The sequence below is a fragment of the Schistocerca cancellata genome, chromosome 9, assembly GCF_023864275.1.
Source record: "Schistocerca cancellata isolate TAMUIC-IGC-003103 chromosome 9, iqSchCanc2.1, whole genome shotgun sequence".
NCBI classification, from domain to species: Eukaryota; Metazoa; Arthropoda; class Insecta; order Orthoptera; family Acrididae; genus Schistocerca; species Schistocerca cancellata.
This window is the reverse complement of record NC_064634.1, coordinates 187,020,824-187,042,789: the sequence shown is the minus strand read 5'-3', so window position 1 is coordinate 187,042,789 and position 21,966 is coordinate 187,020,824. Positions and strand designations below refer to the sequence as shown.

At 37.4% G+C, this 21,966-nt stretch overlaps 1 protein-coding gene across 1 annotated transcript; it reads left to right on the top strand.

Moving 5' to 3' along the window:
- The first annotated feature begins 1,412 nt into the window (after nt 1-1,412).
- Nucleotides 1,413-12,058, top strand: LOC126100326 (uncharacterized). The gene is made up of 3 exons (XM_049910939.1): nt 1,413-1,575; nt 1,814-1,900; nt 11,040-12,058. The coding sequence occupies exons 1-3, from the start codon at nt 1,543-1,545 to the stop codon at nt 11,229-11,231; spliced, it is 312 nt and encodes a 103-aa protein (XP_049766896.1). The 5' UTR covers nt 1,413-1,542; the 3' UTR covers nt 11,232-12,058.
- Nucleotides 12,059-21,966: the final 9,908 nt, after the last annotated feature.

Genomic DNA, 21,966 nt, shown 5'->3' with positions numbered 1-21,966 from the left:
CGAAAGGTGGATACACACTGTACTAGTGCCGACATTGTGCATGCTCTGTTGCCTGTGTCTATGTGCCTGTGGTTCTGTCAGTGTGATCATGTGATGTATCTGACCCCAGGAATGTGTCAATAAAGTTTCCCCTTCCTGGGACAATGAATTCACGGTGTTCTTATTTCAATTTCCAGGAGTGTATATACGTGTTAAAAAGTGCCTCGTGCCATTTTTTATTTTTTTTTCACAACATTATGAACTGTCCGGCTGGTCATTGAAACTTTTATTCTCTTTCTGTAGTCTTGACATTTGTCATACTATACATTGGTTATATGAGTCACGCAAGAATACGTAACCGTCGACAAGTAAATGTGATGAATAGTGAGAGCAGGCGAGATGCCACATAGACGTCTCACATAAATGAAAACAACAAATAAACAAGCGTGAACAATGTTACAACAAAGGAATTCAAGAGTCGAAACTTAAAAAGCGGAACGGAGCTTCAAAAACGTTAAAAATATTTGTTTTGACAGAGCATAGAGAAACTGTGATTGTGAAACTGTAGAGTTCATTTGTTGCAGCTTATGTGACAAACTACTATGTTTTCATCATTTCCATGGGAGTGATCGCATTGACATTCATACGAGCACCTAAATCGGACAATGAGGCATATCTCACTCAATTATCTGGCGTACAAATTGACTGCGTCGATAAGAGAATCCTATCATATGGCACACGTACTGTCACTGATGCCGTGTGTGACACACCAGACTTGTTTCCGGTGGAGGATTCGGTTGATTTGTCGTCTTGTCATCTAACTTTTGCGGTTCCCACTCGAAAGCCACTTCGTTCCGGCTGCTAATAGACTTGTTGTGCGGAATCAACTGTCATTATAGGCTACTACCTTACACCTCACTGTTGCGAAGGGACTTTACACCACAACAGAGATAAATTTGAATACAGCGAAGTGAGGGTAGCGACATAAACAAACAAATTTGTAACGTAAAATAATATTGTCTGCATATACTTATTTGTTTATGATCCGTGTGTGGGTTTTGACGATATTCATACAGTGTTTATTCTCAACGGATGGATAAATAAATAAAATAAATGTTATTTACAGGGTGTGCAGTAAATATGTGATGTAGAGCAGTCCTATTAGGTTGTATGGAGATATTGACAGTGGAACCAACGGAAAAGTCGGAAACATTTTCTTTCAGTAAAAAAACTACCCTTATGTTCTGTACACTGCGCAGCGAAAGATTGACATAGGTCAAAGGTCACGCGCCCCTTTTGTTTGCAGTTTCGGCCGCCTGGTGCGCTGCCTTTAATCGATAATGCGTTTTTCGCGATAGCTCGCAGTTTCGAGGGCAAGTTATCGCAGAGAGTCGATGACTACGGGCGGTTGGCTCTAATTGATTTCTGCAGGGGCGGTCGGCTGGAGCGATCGCCCGCTCCTCAAATGTACAAATAAATAACGAATAATTTGACGCATATCTGGGGAGAGCGTAGTAAGACGCAACACTCCTGCTGTAAAACAAAAGTAAACGTGACATAGTTATGGAGAAGACAGCAGATCAACTAGAAGTCACAGTGAGTCTGCGGCATTCTGTGTTGCCCTGTTGGTGCTTTCCGTTCTGTTATTTTTTACCGTCCGTTTCTTTTTAATTTAAGTGTGGGCTGAACAGCGGAGCCTGTTTATGTTTTATTTCTCCTCTTTACATATCCCTACTTCATAATAAATTATTGAAACCAAGTTAAGTCGTGAATTTAATGCACGTCATTGACCATAGTTTCGTTTACGTTTTCCCTCTTTTTTAATTGCCTGCAGGTCCAAAAAGCTGACACAAAGCTGGACCTGATTGCATGGAAGCTTGAGAAATGCGAGAAAGAGTTGTTTCATTTGGACGGCACTGAGGTAGGCCCAGAGTGCCATTTTCGCTAGCTGTCTTATTTCTCATGAATTTTAATTTGCGCTATTAGAATACGCCTGCAGTGTAAAGTGCTCTTCTAACGTTCTTCCACTCTGTGGGTTACGGGTTTTGGGAGGCATTTTTTTCATTTTGTGCATTGTCACACTTCGGGTGCAAAGTATTACCGGTACCGTAACTCATGGTTGCCCCAATGCCAAAGGCAAAGTAGTCAGACATAGGTGCGGCAATTGTGCTACTGATTTAGAGATATCTATCATTTAGATTTCATTTTAAAATTAAAACCACTGTTTCTGATCATTGGTGTCTGTACCACAATACTTAAAAGAAGCATGTTTTTGAAAGTGATGCTCTTGTAATTCCTGCTACTGGACAGTAAAACTCTAGCTCTTGCAGGGAGAGTAATTCTGATTTATTTTCTCCTACGAATTAGTGGGCTACTAGCACCTATTATCTGGACTGATTTTTGATCGATTATAAGCGTTCACAACAATGGGAGATTTGTAGTAATGAAACTTTGGCACATTTCATGGAAGTTGCTGCTGACATGTATTCAGCAAGCCCACTTTAGAGAATAAAATTGGAGAAAGCAGACAAGACACTCTTGAATTTCATATGTGTTGTGCCAGAATCTGCAGGTAGAAGTGTTGCAGGCAAACGGAGAATGAGGCTCGAAATGATTTGTAGTCCTTAATACATTCCAGACTGTGGGATACACCATTTACTAATAAACATCATGCAAGAACACATGAAAATTTGACAATAATAGCCTATTCAAGTAAATAAATGAATTTTGGGCTTATCTAGAAGACGGCTTTTGCACTTCATTGTTTTGCACTTTGTTGTTTAGCATATCTTGTATTTCACAGGTTCTAAAGATTCTGCTATTAAGGGGATGCAATGAGGGGAGTCTAGAGTGTTTCATTCAGAAATGGTTGCTTTGACATGTTTCGTTGTCTCACATAACATTTGTGAATCGTACATTACCAAAGAGCAAAAATATCGGTAGCATAGCCTGAGGTCTGGGTAAGGTTGGAAGGTGACAATTTGGTTGTTAGTCAGAGAAGCCAACTAATGTGAATGAGGATTAAAGATTGTGGTAAATGGTTTGATCTGTAGTTTAGACTAATACTGAGTTAATTTCCCTTTTTCTTATTAACACAAAAACTGCTAGATAAATGCAGAAAGCCTATATTAGATAATACAGAAACCTCTGACTAATATTATGGTGTAATGTATACATAAAACATGGAAAATGCAACTTGAATGTGAACCCAGTGATTTTGTTGAGTATGTTGAAATTTCGTTTCTAATTCAACTGTCAGTAGAAGTGGTGATAAATTGCATTGACTGATTCTATTGACATGGAACTTCCATCTTGCGCTACACTGTTATTTACGTTGTACAAAATGTGGATGCAAAATTGCATGGATATCCTGTGAGGAAATATAAGAAGAAAGTGACATACTGGCTCAGATTGCAATGCCTGTCCAGAGGAGTGGGAGGGGATACTAATAATAGAGGAAAACTACTTGTTGCTGATTCATAATTCAGTGCACATATTTTAGGGTTTTAAAGGGCAAGGCTATATACGTTTTCTCACACAGATGCATAAATTGTTGGTATGTATTTCGTGTTCTGCAGATTGCTACTGGGCATGTGAGAGTAAAATAATAATAATAAAAAAAGACCTTATGTCTTTATACTACCTCCAGTTTTTTTTCTTCAAACTTTTTTTCATATTACGTCAATCAAGACTAAAGGAACAATACATAATTATTTTCTGTTTTACTAAGCTAACTTGTATAAAATATGTACAGATGTAAGAGAACTGCACATTAGGTACAGCCAATAGGGTACGGTAGTGCATTTGTTAAGATATTGGCCTCAGGTTAGGAAAGAAGGTAGGAAGGAGGGTCATGCTCTGTCTGGTCATTCTGGATCAGGTTTACCTAAATCGATTAAGGCAAATGTCAGTATGTTTCCCTAAACTAGACCATTGCCAACCACACATTCTGTTCTGTTCTCCTCATTAGATATTTGCGTATATTCATATATATGTGTAGGTGACTGATGTGTAGCTTGTACTAAGCTGACATATCCATATTCTGTTATATGATCCTTGGACATATAAATTGCTAAAATTAAATCTCTCACTTCATGAAATGTACTAAAATTAGTTGAACAGTCACTGTAATCAAAATGATAGATTTCAGTTTTTTTTATCTGTGGTTCGTGAGCATTAAGTTTCTTGATTGATATTCCTTAGTACTCTGTGATTGTGCACTTTCTTGGTATTTGATAAGGTTTGTAGAATGTTCATTCCTCCGGTAAGATGTTCTTGATTTTCTATTCTATGTAATACATCTTTGTTCCACAATCTGTCACATTTTAATGTTTAATCACCATTTATGATTTTCAACAGGGAAAAATCAATTGTCAAAGTTACTTCATTCCTCAATCTTGCTTTTATTTGTTTCTGTTATTCTGCTTACCTAACAGCAGAACTTCTTCACTGATGCTGTTTGTTTTTCCAATGTTCAGTATTTAAGACAATGATATTTCAAAAAATTTATGTTGCTTACACGTTTCTTCCATGTTCGTCACAATACTCTTCATTGAGTTGTTCCTACATTCGGTTAAATATTTTCAGATTTTCTTTAATTTTATGAAGAATTAAAATGCCACCAGCAAGCAACAACACTGACACCCATTTCCCTAAGAATTGCCATTCCTAACAGTTTTCCTCCCACTTCATTACTTTCTCAATGTATATGCTTGTCAGTGATTCAGTTATTTTCCCAGCTTCTTTCTTTCTCTCTGAATATGGGGTTTAACTGGAAAATAAGTTCCATAGAGCTGTTACTAGAAAGCAAAAATTTATTTGGTAACATGTATAGGAAGGGATAAGCGATCATTGAGATACTTTTCAACATGCAGTGTGTTTCACAATTCACGTGAGACACATCTAGAGGCTTTAGGGGGGACTTAATGGATCAAGTTTTACATACGAGCCCATGTCCAGTAGCATTGTGTAATGACACTTCAGAGTGTTAAAGTTGTAGATGCAGACACCGGTCAATGTATGTATATGCAGAGTGATTCTGTGGTGATGTTATGAACTTTCAAGGATGATGGAGATGGATAAATGTATCATTCTGAGGTAAGGGTTCCTGGATCAGAAGCGAATGAGTCGAAAGTTATAAGCGAAAATCATTCTGATACCTCTGACAGTGGAATACATGTACGGGTGCTGTTGTTGCTATGATTGTAGGGTAGGCAACATTCTGAGGTGGTAGCATGGACCAAAACAAGAAAAAAAGTCTAGTAAACATGGGCTCTAAAATGCATACCTGGGTAGTTATGAGCATTTGTTCATCTTCATTAGTGTGAAACACATCTCGTCTATTGAACAAGTGCTCATAGCCGTTAAGCTATCCATTTTAGAGCCAGTGTTTACTGGACATTTTTCCTTGTTTTAGTCCATGCTACCACCTCGGAATGTTGCCTACCCTGCAATGTTAGCAACAACAGTACATGTATTCTACTGTCAGAGGTATCAGAATGATTTTCACTTGTAACTTTCAACTTGTTCATTTCAAAACCAGAGACCCTTACCTCAGATTCTTACATTAACCTGTCTCCATCATCCTTGAAAATTTATAACCCCATCATGGAATCACCCTGTCTATACAGTGATTTACAGGCACCTATAAATTTGACACTCTGTAGCGTAGTTGGGTGACATTTCCGGACATGGGTTCCTATGTAAAACTCGATCTATCAAGTCCATTCTAAAACCTCTATAAGTGTTTAACATGGATTGTGAAACACCCTGAGAAATTTCATATAATGGTATCAAGTTTTTTTTATGTCGTAGAAGCCTGCCAACTGGGATTAGCACCAATGTCTGCACTTAATCACTACAAAAGCTATTGAATTCACAGGAAAGAAAATACATGTAACCAAGGGGATTAATATTTGGACACTTTCCAGGACAACTGCAGAAAATGTGTTCAGCTATCAATGACCTTTTTTGTGGATTGACACTGTTTGTAAGATGCAGAAACTGATGTGCACAATGTTCTGGGGTGCAAATCTTCAAATACTGCATAAATTGGGTAGAAATTAAGAACTGGTGTCACTCAACACATTTTGTGTCACTTTTGTATTGGGAGATTTTATCTTCCATCCTACAGTCCACACTTTTCTCTCCCCCCCCCCCCCCCCCCCAAATCTATCTTCCCTGCTACTCTAATAACTGCTGACCACTGCACATTTTCACAGTAATGGACAGGTGGAGATGGTTGCCACTTACTGGTTACAATCCCAAGTAACACACAAACACGAAAGTTAATCACACCATATGACTAGTGACTTGGTTTAGATGTTACGCTTGAGTTGAGAAGACATTGTAAGCCAGAGCCATTGATTCTTTAGCTTTTGAGTTGTTAATGCTGACATTAGAAGCTGGCGGTACATCTGCCAGTACATGATGTTTGTCCCCACACATGTGAAATTGCTCATACAAGTGAAATGACTGGAATACACGATGGGTATACAGGCAATCATTGTTATTGATGAGTATCATCTGTGTGCATCCCTAAATGCTAATACAAAGTTTATGTATTGTCAAATGCTTCCTCTTGCATGGTGATCGCTGAAATGTAATTCGAACTGTCTCTAAGGTGTGTGTTATTCACCTACCAGTTTCATTAGTATATGTAACAATGATGTAGTCAGGTGTGTATCGTGTATCTGGCACCAACAAGGCCTTATTAGCTGAGTCTATAACTCCATATGGCAAAATAAGATCCTTGACACTGACAACTTTGTTGCCAGCTTTCAGCTGCCAAGTGCAAAAAGATGCTGGCAGTATTGAAGCCAGGTGACTGACATAAGTGCCTTTAAAGCTATGCCAAAACTGACTTGTTATAGAAAGAAAAACAAAATCACATTTTGTGAGTGGTAATGGCAGGCATGTGAAACAGTGATGCCAAGCCCACTTTATTTGTAAGGACTCTCCTTTCACCATGAGGACTACTACCAAGCTCTTGATCATGAGAGGATAAGAAAATTTTGCTCACTTGAAGATTGTGCCTGAGTAACCAGTCAGATTGCTCATGGAACTGTAGAAAGCTCACTACTGACAGAACTCAATATGTGCTTGCAAGCTGAATTCACCACAGAATTAAATCAGTTTCCATCTAAATGGAAGTACAGTCCTAAGGAAGATTATAGTTTCACATCATGTTGACAATAGTATAATTGCACACAAGTTTTGAGTGAGCAAAGATGTTGATGTAAATCTGCCAAAGTCTTTTTCAGCTGATTTAGGTGTGATAGAAAATTTATTGATGCTTGGCCCAGGCTGTTATCACTATTCTTAAATGCAAATCCATTGTGTTAATGACAGTGCCATTTCTCTCAGTTTTAAGAAAAATAAGTATTTCCTCATACTTTTTAAATACACTCCTGGAAATTGAAATAAGAACACCGTGAATTCATTGTCCCAGGAAGGGGAAACTTTATTGACACATTCCTGGGGTCAGATACCTCACATGATCACACTGACAGAACCACAGGCACATAGACACAGGCAACAGAGCATGCACAATGTCGGCACTAGTACAGTGCATATCCACCTTTCGCAGCAATGCAGGCTGCTATTCTCCCATGGAGACGATCGTAGAGATGCTGGATGTAGTCCTGTGGAACGGCTTGCCATGCCATTTCCACCTGGCGCCTCAGTTGGACCAGTGTTCGTGCTGGACGTGCAGACCGCGTGAGACGACGCTTCATCCAGTCCCAAACATGCTCAATGGGGGACGGATCCGGAGATTTTGCTGGCCAGGGTAGTTGACTTACACCTTCTAGAGCACGTTGGGTGGCACGGGATACATGCGGACGTGCATTGTCCTGTTGGAACAGCAAGTTCCCTTGCCGGTCTAGGAATGGTAGAACGATGGGTTCGATGACGGTTTGGATGTACCGTGCACTATTCAGTGTCCCCTTGACGATCACCAGTGGTGTACGGCCAGTGTAGGAGATCGCTCCCCACACCATGATGCCGGGTGTTGGCCCTGTGTGCCTCGGTCGTATGCAGTCCTGATTGTGGCGCTCACCTGCACGGCGCTAAACACGCATACAACCATCATTGGCACCAAGGCAGAAGCGACTCTCATCGCTGAAGACGACACGTCTCCATTCGTCCCTCCATTCACGCCTGTCGCGACACCACTGGAGGCGGGCTGCACGATGTTGAAGCGTGAGCGGAAGACGGCCTAACGGTGTGCGGGACCGTAGCCCAGCTTCATGGAGACGGTTGCGAATGGTCCTCGCCGATACCCCAGGAGCAACAGTGTCCCTAATTTTCTGGGAAGTGGCGGTGCGGGCCCCTACGGCACTGCGTAGGATCCTACGGTCTTGGCGTGCATCCGTGCGTCGCTGCGGTCCGGTCCCAGGTCGACGGGCACGTGCACCTTCCGCCGACCACTGGCGACAACATCGATGTACTGTGGAGACCTCACGCCCCACGTGTTGAGCAATTCGGCGGTACGTCCACCCGGCCTCCCGCATGCCCACTATATGCCCTCGCTCAAAGTCCGTCAACTGCACATACGGTTCACGTCCACGCTGTCGCGGCATGCTACCAGTGTTAAAGACTGCGATGGAGCTCCGTATGCCACGACAAACTGGCTGACACTGACGGCGGTGGTGCACAAATGCTGCGCAGCTAGCGCCATTCGACGGCCAACACCGAGGTTCCTGGTGTGTCCGCTGTGCCATGCGTGTGATCATTGCTTGTACAGCCCTCTCGCAGTGTCCGGAGCAAGTATGGTGGGTCTGACACACCGGTGTCAATGTGTTCTTTTTTCCATTTCCAGGAGTGTATTTGCTCCAACTTATGGTAGTGCCCTGCCCTTTAAAGCCTCGTTTGCATGAACTGGCATAATCATACTGTACAAGTTTATCGTGAAAAGGTGTTTATTGCCTGCTATAGCTTGAGGAGCACATTACACTGACAGAAAATGTTACAAATAAGAGAAACCTGCTTCTGAAGCAAACACAAGTGTGATCTAGCTTAATAATGTTGCATGTAAACATACCAGCTGGTACAGTTGAAGTGAGCATCCTAGTGTTTGTGAGCATAGTTGACACAGTGGAAAAATTTCTGTGATTACGGAGGACACTGTGGACTCATACTAAGCTTTACAATCTGCATTCAATAATGCTGCTAGCTGTACCAGAAGTGTGACGTAATAGCTATAATATTTGTAATAATTTTACAAGAAATTGATTATAATGTTATTTGCATTTGGAATTATCAATTTTTCTAAAAAATGGATAGAACATATGTTGAAAGTATTAATTACATTTGATAATTATCCATCTTGCGTGAGTGATTTTATATATATAAATATATGGTTATAATAGAAGGAAACATTCCACGTAGGAAAAATATCCCTAAAAACAAAGATGATGTGACTTACCAAATGAAAGTGCTGGCAGGTCGATAGACACACAAACGAACACAAACATACACACAAAATTCAAGCTTTCGCAACAAACTGTTGCCTCATCAGGAAAGAGGGAAGGAGAGGGAAAGACAAAAGGATGTGGGTTTTAAGGGAGAGGGTAAGGAGTCATTCCAGTCCCGGGAGCGGAAAGACTTACCTTAGGGGGGAAAAAGGACGGGTATACACTCGCGCACACACACACACATATCCATCCACACATATACAGACACAAGAAGACATATTTAAAGACCAATATGTCTGCTTGTGTCTGTATATATGTGGATGGATATGTGTGTGTGTGCGATTGTATACCTGTCATTTTTTCCCCCTAAGGTAAGTCTTTCCACTCCCGGGATTGGAATGACTCCTTACCCTCTCCCTTAAAACCCAAATCCTTTTGTCTTTCCCTCTCCTTCCCTCTTTCCTGACGAGGCAACTGTTGGTTGCGAAAGCTAGAATTTTGTGTGTAGCGCTTTTGTTTGGTAAGTCTCATCATCTTTCTTTATATATATATATATATATATACCACATTTGTGTGGGGTTGTGGCTCAGTTTTATAAAATTTTTCAAGATACCAATTGTGCAGTGCAATCATATGTACAGATTTTTCCCATTGCCCAAATTTCTCAACCATATTGACCTGTGGTTGACAAAGCGGAGTTGTGGTAGCTGCATTTTGTTCCCATAACAGTGATTCCTTAGGAATTTCATAATAGTTAAGAGCAAGGTGAAATGTTTTGGATCCATTGATGGAAGACTGTTTTTTTAAGTTAAAATGCAGTGGTTTTTAACATAGTCAATAACTCTGTGAACTTTGTCCATTTTTTTCTAGTCCTTATATTCCACCCCTGATGTGTAGTTTTGAGAGTTTAGCAAAATGTGCATCTGCACCTGGTAGGACTTCTTCATTGTCATCAAAACATTCACTAGCAATAGATATGTTTAGGTATGTGGTCAGGTGGAATTCAAAGGGTGTTAAATCTGGTTAATAGTTTGGATGCTCTAACAATAAATGTTTCAAATTCTCCAGTGTTCCCATTACAAAAACACCTTTGTGGCATATGCATTGTTCTCATGGAAGAGAATTTATTTATTTTGCCATATGCAACACTCAGTGCAGTATTTTTAAATCCACCCGGTTCAGAAGACTTGTCGTGTTGACCAGATATTGTTTTTACCTTTTCAAGATAATCAATACGAAGAATTCCCTTTACATTCCAGAAAACATCTGTGATAACCTTTCTAGTAGATGAAAAGTTTTCATTGGTTTTTACATTTTGAGATGTGTTCCACATGGATAATCCTCAGCAAAAATAACATAACTTTTCTATTTTTGTCTAGTTTACATTCTCTAGACAAATAATGTTGTTTATATTTTTGTTGATGAATCATTTATGTATTAGGCAAGTTATGTGTTATGTCAAACTTCTTTTTTATTACGTCGACAACTATTTGCCTTGAATTGTTAGTCAGTATTTTGTTGCAATTTAAGTTACAGGTCAGTATGCTTTTGTGTATAGAAATAAATTTCTCATGTTATAGAGGGTGCTTTTTGATTTGAGTCACTTAATTCCTGTTGTATAAAGTCATTCTGTTATTCCAAAAGGTTTCAGTGATTTCACTTCTACGAGGTGTTAACCAGGTGAAGGAGGAGTATGAGAATCTGAGAAGAGAAATATCGGAAGTGCAGCAGCTACAGAAGCAGTTGTCTGATTCTCTTAGATTGCAGCTGCGTCAGGTACAGGGTAGGTTCGGTTCACTTCGTGAGCGTATAATCAAGAGTCAGCAAAACAACTGAAACTGTAATTCTATACTTCTTTCTTATTTTTTTATGACATGAAAGAACCTTTTTCAAATGATGTAATTGTAACATCTTCCACATGAGGGTTGCCATGTTCTCCATTGATAAATTTCGTATTTACAAATTCATGAAGACTGTCAACTTGGTGAGGGGAGTTTTCCAGATCTGAATTTTGAAGACTGTAAAAATTAATGGCACATTATTAGAAAACATTTACATTTTGTAACTATTATTGTTTTATATGACTATTCTTAGACATCTGCAGCATTGCAAATTTTATTGAATACTCTGCAGATTACAAATACTACACAGCCATACCTATGATGAGTGTGTAGGAAGTAAAAATATGTGATACATATCTTGAGCCAGCTGGTTCACTTATTCTTTCTATAATGATGATAAAACCAATAAAAAAGTGTTTCTTTAAGTGTGAAGTGCAATAGCTTAGATATATTTATTTTGTTTCAATATTATTCGTATTTACGACTATGTCACAAATGTCTTAAAATTCATAAGGTATTTGATGTATGTATTTTCATGTTTTTGCTATGACATGTTTTTGATGTAATATGGAATTTCAAGGAATGGTAAACAATAGTTTGCCATGGTTCTATCATTACAAATAATTCCAAGACAGACAGGTAGTCTGTTTTCTGTATACATTTATGTACATTCTGTAAGCCACAGAAAATGTGAGTGCTATATTTTGTGTGCTTCATTTTAAAAACTCCATTAAGTTTGGAGAGATTCGGAATTATCATTCAAAAATTCTGTATAACAATGCATGACTTAAATGTCATTATTTGTCTTATGTGGACTGTTTATGCCTGTCAGCACTTGCTTTCTTGGAATTATGATAATTACATTTTTCCTGTAGCCTACTCATAAGAAGTTAAATAAAAATCTCTTATTTTGTTGATAACTGTGTAACAACAAAAAATGTGTTTCAGTTCAGTTAAAGTTTCAAAATTCTTATAAATATCAGTGGCATACACCATTACTGCTATCAATCTGGTCATCCTAACTGTATTCTTTCAGAGAGATTCAGCATTAGAGGAATACCAAGAGACTCGGCTGCTGTAATTTCTGTAGAGAAATACCTCTTCCTTTACTTTAATTCAAGTTCCCATGAGGCAGTTTGTGTGATAGGTACAAATGAAGGATTGTGCAGATGCTAATCTGTTAATGCATGAACGGTCAAAATTTGTTATACGGTATCGGTGTTTTAGTAGCCAGGTGTCTTATTTTGATACCACTTGAGCAGAAACATTATTTTGAACCACATTCATTTCTTTCACTTGGATCACTGTAACAGTTTCTTCTCACAAAACTGGTTATCTTATTGATCCCACTTGATACTGGATTAGCTTGTGCTAAATCTCCCAATGGTTTATTATTAATGAAGCTCTCATTTGTTTGTGTTGTTGGTAATTATTTAGTCTATTCTTTGAGGCCTTAATGTTGATTGTATTATTTGCAGATGTTTGGTTACTGCACAGCTTTGTAATGTCTCCATGACATAGTTCTGTCAACTAAATAAAGTATCTAATGGTCTACTGAAATCTCTTAATGGTAACAATGAAGGAAGCATCTAATAGCTTGAGATTGCATATGAATCTGATGTGGTAGAGACTCATTGAAGTATTTATTCAACTCTCTTAAATCCCTTGCCTCTCAGTGTCCTCTTGTGGACCCCTACTTGTAAGGGGGTTTTAAATAGCTTGTTTTGTATGCAGTTAGGTAGGCACTCTAAGCTTCATTGAAGCTGAGGTTGGCAGTGTTTTTGTGTGGCTGTTCCATATGTCTCCAGATGTGCATCTATGTGTCACACCTTATCAGTCAAGGTTTTGTGGTCTTCAGCTTAATATGTGCTTTTCACAAACTGAATCTTTATCATGCTTTATGTTAGAATAGTCAGCTTTTTCAAAACTAACGTAGTAATTTAGAAATCTCTAAACTATTTTTCTGCAATGTAAGTTGCACACTTGCCTTGGTTAACTTCCCCCTCCCCCCCCCCCCCCCCCCTTTTGTAATAATTTGATTGTGTATAAATTATGAGAGGCATGAAAGAAAGTAAAGGTAACAATGAACTGTATAATTGAGGTTTTGAGTCATTAGTAGATTCATAAAACAGTATTTAAAATGTTGCTGAACATTGGATGAAGATGACCGTCATCATTCTCATCTTTGGAGCTAACTACTGTAGCACAACTGCATATATACACACATTCATGCATACACCTGCATGATTACGTAGCCTGAGGTGGATACATTGTTCTGGCACTGCAGATCAAATGGTGTGAGGGATTGTTGGGTGGAGTGGGTGAGGAGAAAGCTGGTGGGGGGGGGGGGGGGTTTGGAGGGTTGGTAGGATTGGCAATTGGGAGCTCAGGGGGAGAAGCAGCAAGTGCACCAAATAGAAAGTTTGCTGTGGATCAGGCAGGGCAAGCTGTACACAATTACAGTGAGCAGCAGACTGGACAGGAGATAGACTGGAAAGGAAACTGAGAGAATGGACTGAATGAAATGGGGACAGGGTAGCAATGGGTGGGGGAAAGGGGCCAGAAAACTTTGATGTTAGTGGATTCTCTCTCCTCCCACCCACCTTTTTTACCCCCTCAGCTACTCCCACAAATACAACCCATAACAGTTGAAGGCATGAATAAGAGTCCCTGATCACTGTTTGCACTTTCTATTACAATGTTCCATCAAGATTGCAAATTTAGTTTTGGTAATAACTATTTGTAGATACTGACATCATCATCTTCTTTTAAAATATTAAATGAAAACCAGAACATTAGTACAAACTACAGTACATCATATGTTTTACCAGAACGAAATTTTTACTCTGCAGCTGAGTGTGCACTGATATGAAACTTTCTGGCAGATTAGAGCTGTGTGCTGGACCGAGGCTTGAACTCGAGATGTTTGCCTTTCACAGGCAAGTAGAGCACTTGCTCGTGAAAAGCAAAGGTCCTGAGTTAGCGTCTTGGTCCGCTACACAGTTTTAATCTGCCAGTAAGTAATATATGTGTGGTTTGTGTTTCTAAGAATAGGTTGCATCCATGCTATAAGCAAGTGCCATGTGATAGCATGTGTGTGTTTTAAAAACAAGTAGTTGCCACTTATAGGTGGCATTGCTGGCAAGCTCACAAAATTGTCCTTACCATATGGCTAAAACAAGTATATGGTAGTAAAATCATTACCATATAGAGAAATGAATATTAAAATGACCTATGTTATATGTTAAATTAATCTGACATATTTAAACTGTATGTATGCAGTAGAGAGTTTCTGATGACAACATTCATCCAAGTTACAGCAAATGGGGAAAGTTATATACATAAAATCATTAAAATCAAAAATTAAAAAGTATTAAACATCAACAAAGAAACTGGCTGTCAGAGAAGATCTTCTTGGAGATTGATAGTGTTGTTGTTTTCTTCAAAACTGTTTAATTGTTATGTTGCCAGAGCTGCACCACATGTTCGTAATATTGACCACGGCAGAAGTTATTGGAGCATCCAGCTGCAGGTCCCTGCTTTCTGACTTGTCACTTTTACTTTTATGAATCTCATGTCTAGAAGGCCTTCTTTTCTCTATAACTGTCTTTGCCCTTAATTGGATTGGTTTTCTTTTTTTGGCAGGGGGGGGGGGGGGGGGGGTTGGTACTAGTGACATTTCTCTCACCACCACAGATGTTCCCTGGGGATCCCTCATCTGCTCTTTGATCTTCATACTGGCCTGACTGTAATACTTGTATCTCACTTTAAATTATTTCTCAGCTCTAGCCTCAGTATTGGTTTCAGTGCCAGAATGTTCTCACTCCTACATACTTTGGTTGGCTGATGTCAGTAACTCCAGGTGACCTCTATTTGGACTGATGACCTCACTGTTCATTCCCTCAACCCCCCCCCCCCCTCCCCAACCAACCAACCTACCTTTCTGAATGTCCCAATAACTGGAATGATTAAATTAATTTTGTTTATTACATGTGGCTGTATATTCCTGTGGTTGTAGGTTTCCATTTCCTTCAGTAGGTTCAACAAATATCTTTTTGCCACCATATGTAAGATATTTAGATTGCTTTGGATGTCAACTGTTACATGCTTTCCAGCCTCTAGTGCAAACTGAACACACTTGTTTTTGTTGGCATGTTCCTTAAATCAAACTGCAAAATTCCTTGTATTTGTCACACACTTGGTGCCTAAGTCCATGTGCCCTGGATGCTAAAAAGTTACTCCTTTTACTCCTGAAATTGACATTATTCTGAATTAGTAGTACCTCTGATTTAAAAGCCTGTGTTTGCTTTGGGTTTTTATTAAAAACGTTGGACAGTTGTCAGATATCATGCCTTTATGACATAGTTCCCTATTCCTTGCTACTTTGACTAACCTAGTTTTCTCTCCTTTTCTCATTTAAATTTATTGTTCATTTTAATGATGTCATTTTCTTTGTAAGTGTTAGTTTTTGCCAGTGCTATAACAGTAGTTAACTCCCTCCAAACTTCATCTTTACCATTGTCAATTTCAGAATGCTGTTAGAATTATGCCATTAGAATTACACCTATTATAAGTACACCATTTTCTTTCTTGTTTCCCCCCTTAAAATCTGTATTTCTTTGGCATAAGCTAATGATTACAAAGAAAATAAGATCATTGAAATGTACAGCAAAATTAGATTGACGGGGGAAATAAGTGTTAGTCAAAACAGTAACGAAAATGTTGCTATGTTATATAATGGCACAATACGAGAAATGTCACATAATAATATAATGGAACAATAGGTAAGTGTTTCAAAAATTAAAACGAATGTACTGTTTCAGATTAGGAGTATTATTGATTCAAGATTCTGGGATAAGATCAAGAGAAAAAGAATAAATTGATAGCAAGTGAGGAGTGTAGATTTACCTGTCAACACTGTGACAAACCTTGTTAGCCAACACGAAGGACATTCACAATCTGCTTTGAGGAACATACCTACTGAGAATGTGTTCAGTTTGCACTTGGAGACTGAAAAGCAGCACTTGCATTTGACACCAAAAGTGTCAGTTGGATTTACTGAAGGAATTGAGGCCTATAAGCAGAAGGCTATTCAGCCACATCTACTGCTTAATTAATAAAAGGAATTAAATGATAATAGTTATTCTGATATATTCAGAAACTTCTTCAGTAAGTGAATGGTGGACAGCATGAGACTGATTCCTTGGGCTGCGTGGTGCAGCTCAGATAATGTCTCAGTCAGGACAACGTCCTTACGCAGGTGTTTGTGATTGTTTATTCTGTGCTAAGTAGCTCTAAAGATAGTCTTCCAAAAGGTTACCAATATTTTCAGTCTTGCTTGTGTGGGCACTGCTGATTCAACACCTCAACAATGCGGTAAGTTGTTATATTTACTCCTTCCATTATATTTCACCATATTGATTTTATAATATTAATTCTAATTAAGATCTCTCTTGAATTCAGCCCACATGGCTGCTGTAGTTCATTATAGAAAACTCTTTCAACCAGATAATGAGTGCATTTGTATTTTGTCAGTATCATTTAATATTTCCAATTCTATCACTTTTTTGTATTTCAAATGTAACTGAAGTGGACTATTCTTTTTTTTCTTAGCATTCACAAGAAGTACCATAATTCATAATTATGTGGAATGTTACACCTAGTCTTCCATTTTAAAGTAGACTGCCTGAAGATTCTGTTGATGTAAATACTTAATAGGATTCATACCTCATTGAAATTTGTGTACATTGTTTCTAAAATAAAGACCAAAGATATTCTCTATGAAATATAATCTAGGAGTACACTTACATAATGGAAATGACTGATATTATTTTAGAAGATAATAAGAATCACATTGTATGTACTACAATTTTATGCAGTTGTTAACCTATGAAATTCCCATTTGTCTCTGACACTGCTGGTATGTATGTGATAGTATTCTATTCTTTTTTTATTATGCTGTTGTATATTTAGACCTTTAGAGAATGAGTTAAGATAATCAGAATCCAGGAGACCCATGCCTACCATCATTACTAATAGCCAGTGCATGTAAAAGTGCTCTGAAAAATTGGTTTATTAAGTTTTGTGGCACTACTACAAATATTGCTTCATGAAATGGGGAAAAATTTGAGCAAGACCAAAGCCTAATGTATTTATTATCCCTTTTCATTTTGACTTGACTATAAATGCAATGTTTCATAAATTAATACATTAGATCTCTACACTCAGAGGCAGAGAAAGAAGCAAATTAAAGGACAGTGTTTAAATGGTACAGTATTTGGTTGGTTCTCGGTGGTGTTATCGTCTTCAGTCCAAAGAAGATACAGCTCTCTACACTGATCTATCCTGTACAAGCCTCTCCATCTCTGAATATTTTCTGTAGCCTACACCCATTTCAAGTTGCTAACAGTATTCATGGTAGGCCTCCCTCTGCAATTTTTACCCTGTACACTTCCCTTCATTACCAAATTGATGACTTCTTGGTGCCTCAGGATGAGACCTGTCAATTGATCCCCTATTTTAGTGAGCTTTTGCCATACATTTTTTCTCCACAATTTCATTTATTACCTTGTTATTAGTTAGTCAATCTACCCATCTGATTTTCAACATACCTCTCTTACACAACATTTCAAAAATGTCTAGTCTTTTCTTACCTGAACTGCTTATTGTCAATGCTTCACTTCCATGCAAAGCTACACAGTAGACAAATACTTTCAGTGAAGACTTCCTGACAGTTAAATTTGTATTGTGTGTTGAAAAACTCTTCTTTCAGAAATGCTTTCCAGTCTGCATCTTATATAATCTCTACTTTGGCTATCAGTTATTTTTCTGTCAAAGTTGCAAAAATCAGCTAGTACTTTGTGTCTCATTTCCTACTCTTTTTCTCCCATAATCATCATGTTTAATACCACTACTTTTAATTAGAATTTGTTTACTTTTGTTGATACTCATGTCATTGAGGCACTAACCATTCCATTCAACTGTATTCATCTTTTAAGGTAAGACATAGGATCAATATAGCATCATATGTTCCAACATTTCTCTGGAACACAAACTGATCTTGCCTAAGGTCAGCTTCTAACGTGGTTCAATTGGCTCTGAGCACTATGGGACTTAATTGCTGTGGTCATCAGTCCCCTAGAACTTAGAACTACTTAAACCTAACTAACCTAAGGACATCACACACATCCATGCCCGAGGCAGGATTCGAACCTGCGACTGTAGCGGTCACGCGGTTCCATACTGTAGTGCCTAGAACCACACGGCCATCCCGGCCGGCCTTCTAACACGTTTTCTGTTCTTGTGTAAATAATTTGTTTAAATATTTTACAACTATAACTTATTAAACTAACACATTGTTATTATAGTATACAAAATTAACTGGTAACTTTTCTAGTTTGTAATGTAAAAATATTATATTTATTGATTATAAGATTGTAGAACAAGGGAATATTGAGTGGCTTACAATCTCATAATTTGTCACCAAATATATCATCATAATATGGTTGTATTAAGGACAAACATAGTATTTGAATATGAATTCAGCACAGCCTAAGTCAATAGAAATAACATTTTTGCTAAATATTTTATGCAGTATGACTGATCCCCCATGTTACATTGGACAAATCACTCAAGAGTAAATGTTTTCAAAATCAGTGTCATGTAAAAGATAGGAAACAAAGGTGGGAATGGTGATGAATTAAAAAGAAGATTTTATACTAAGAAAGAAAGATCAAATGAAAGACGTTGCATCTTGTCCTCATCTTTGTCAGATATTATTTTGTTGATACAGTTCTGCAATGTTTCCATTCTTCATTTCCTTCCTCAGCTGATTGTGAATAATTCTTCTATTAAAAAAAAAATTAAACATAATAACTTACCATAAAGAGGGCACATCAAGCTGCAGATAGGCCACAGACTTCATCAGTAAATAGACACAGACACAACATTAACATACACAATCATGCACACATGACCACCAACTCCAGCATCTGGCCTGAGATGATGAAGGCTGTGGCCGGAAACTATATGAGAGTCTTTTAATTGTGCCTGTCTGCAACTTGATGTGTCTTCTTTACGATAAGTAGCGATCTGTCTTTTCCTACATTTTTGATATACCTATATGGAATTTCCATTGTTTGAAATATAACTTATTGTTTGTTTTGCTACCTATGGTCTTCTTGTCTGGTCACATAAGACATCTGTTTAAAGTACAATGTAAATAACTATAAAAAGAACAGAAAACATTTCACCTTAATGATAAAAACTGAGAATAGGTGTATATAAAGAATAGAAACATTCTACCTCCAATAACTAAGTTGTCAGTGTGACTGCTATATGAAGGGTCAAGGTTTCAATCCTGGTACTGCTAGAAATTTTTCTTTGATGGAAGAACCTTAAGCCTCATGATACCAATGACACTCACTCACTTTTAAAACCTATGGCTGTCATGGTGAGGCAAGATCAAGAAAAAAGAAGAAATGCACTACAAACAGATTTGGTGACTAATACTTCTGAACTAGGCTTCATTTATTTGGTGATTTAATTTCCAAATGCAGTTTTTTTGGTGCTAAAAGGCAAACAATGTGCTATTGTACTAGCATTTACTAGTAAGTGTAAGAACTGTCATTACAGTATTACCGGCAGTATTGGCATTACAGTATTACTTGCATGTTACAGTAAGAGTGATGTGTATATTTCATATTCCTATTTGTCTTTGTAGACCATAGTATATCTTTTCTTGTGGCTATTTTATGTCCAGGTATGAACAATGAACCCATGAAGGATTTGCCGTTTATATCCTGCTTATGTTGTGGTCATGTTAACATTTTATTGTTATGAGATGTGTGTCAAGGTGGTTTTTTAATGGCGGTGTATATTATACTGATCATATATAGCTCTGCTCTGAACTATGAATATTCTTTAAAGTTGACATAAAATTGTAGTGGCATAAAGGAGTGCCAAGTAACTGTATTTCCATACAGTTCTTTAAATTTATATTGAAATAACATTACTTGTTTTTCAATAAAATATTTAGCAGGATATAAGAAAGCTTAAATGCATTTAGTTTGTTAGTCAAAAATGCATTGTAACAATCCCACAATAAATGGATACAATTGCTATGTTTATATAAGGCAGTGGCTATAATTGTCCTTACTGCTGATAAATTTAATGGTGTATTCTTGCTACTTTGTCATAAGAAATGACACAGCAAGAATGACTAATCTACAATAAGACGCACAAAGTTGAGTTCAATGACCCTGTGCTCTGACTGTTATAAGGGTTTCTAGTTAGATTTGTTACTTCAGGAAGAAATTTTTGTACCACTTTTCCAGTGAGTGATGTTTGTGCCAAACAGTAGAATAAAGTGTGGCAGAGCTGAATACTGGCATGGCAACCCTCAGTTCATAATATTAGTACCCTGATTGCTCAAATGTACCTTGTTCCTCTAGAATAAACACTTCATAGAATGTGTGTTATTTATGTACTGTGAGTAAAATTTTAATAACCATTAATATTGGTTTCAAAATATTTGTCTTTGTGTGAGAGTATTACTCAAAGGCAGTTTAATATTTTGTCAGATAAAAGAATTTCACATAAATCATAAGTTATGTGTATGTGTTAACCTGTATTTGGGTATTACTGCTACAGTTTATAAACACAGTTATTGTAAGCATAGTAAATATAAATTAGTAATGATATTTAATTTGGTGTAATTCTAACAAAATTTTCACAGCAGTTTGATACCTATCATGTACAAAACTTCTGAGTTTTGTGTAACATATAACTTCCCTGAAGTTTAATTTTAATGTTTTTTTATAACTTTCTTCTGCACATGCACATTTTGTATTTATTTGAATTACTATCATGTTACTGTCTTATTTCACATTCCTTTAAAGTAGTAGTACATTGTTAGTCACATTAGGACCTTGCTTGTACTGTCAGAAAGCAATACATATTTTGTAAAAGTTATGGTAAGGTTCAAAGACTGTTGTCACTCAGGTTGCTTTGTGGCAAGGAGAATAAGGGGTATCCACATTTTGGAAGGTGGACTTTTCGTACATTACTGAACTTCATATGAACCCTAGGTAACTATTTACCTTTTAGAATGTTGAAAATTTATGTTTAGATTATGAAGTAATGACTTCACATGTTTAGCTCCATTTAATTGTTGGCAAACACTGTATGTGGCACAAATACCTGGTTTTGAGTGATTCTTATCAAAGAACTTGAATATTTCAGATTATTTTTAGGAATGTAATCTCTCTGGTGAAATACTGTCCATATTGTCACAGTATTGCATTTCAGTTAGACTGAATTCATTACATGAAAATAAAAAAATAAATGTTCAATGGTCAATGGTAGAATGAAAACACATTCTAAAAGGAAAATGAGTAAGTTGCAAACTTAGAAGATAATTAGAATTGATTTCTGGGGGGTTTTCATACAGTGAAGCTCATTTTGTTTAAGAAATTTGTGTAAATTAGTGTAGAATATTTTCTAATTTCTAATTGCTCCAGAAAATTCTCACAAAGACTATAACCCAGGAAATTACCATATGATTCTTTTTATAACAACTACATAAAAAGCTAGAACTGTCTGATGAATGTTTCTTAGTTCTCCTAGGAATTTGAGATATAATAACCAGTTATTCTTCAATTTATTTTACTTGTTTCAGATGTTGTGTTTCTGAATTGTTTCTTCATCATTTTATGGTTAACATTTAAAAC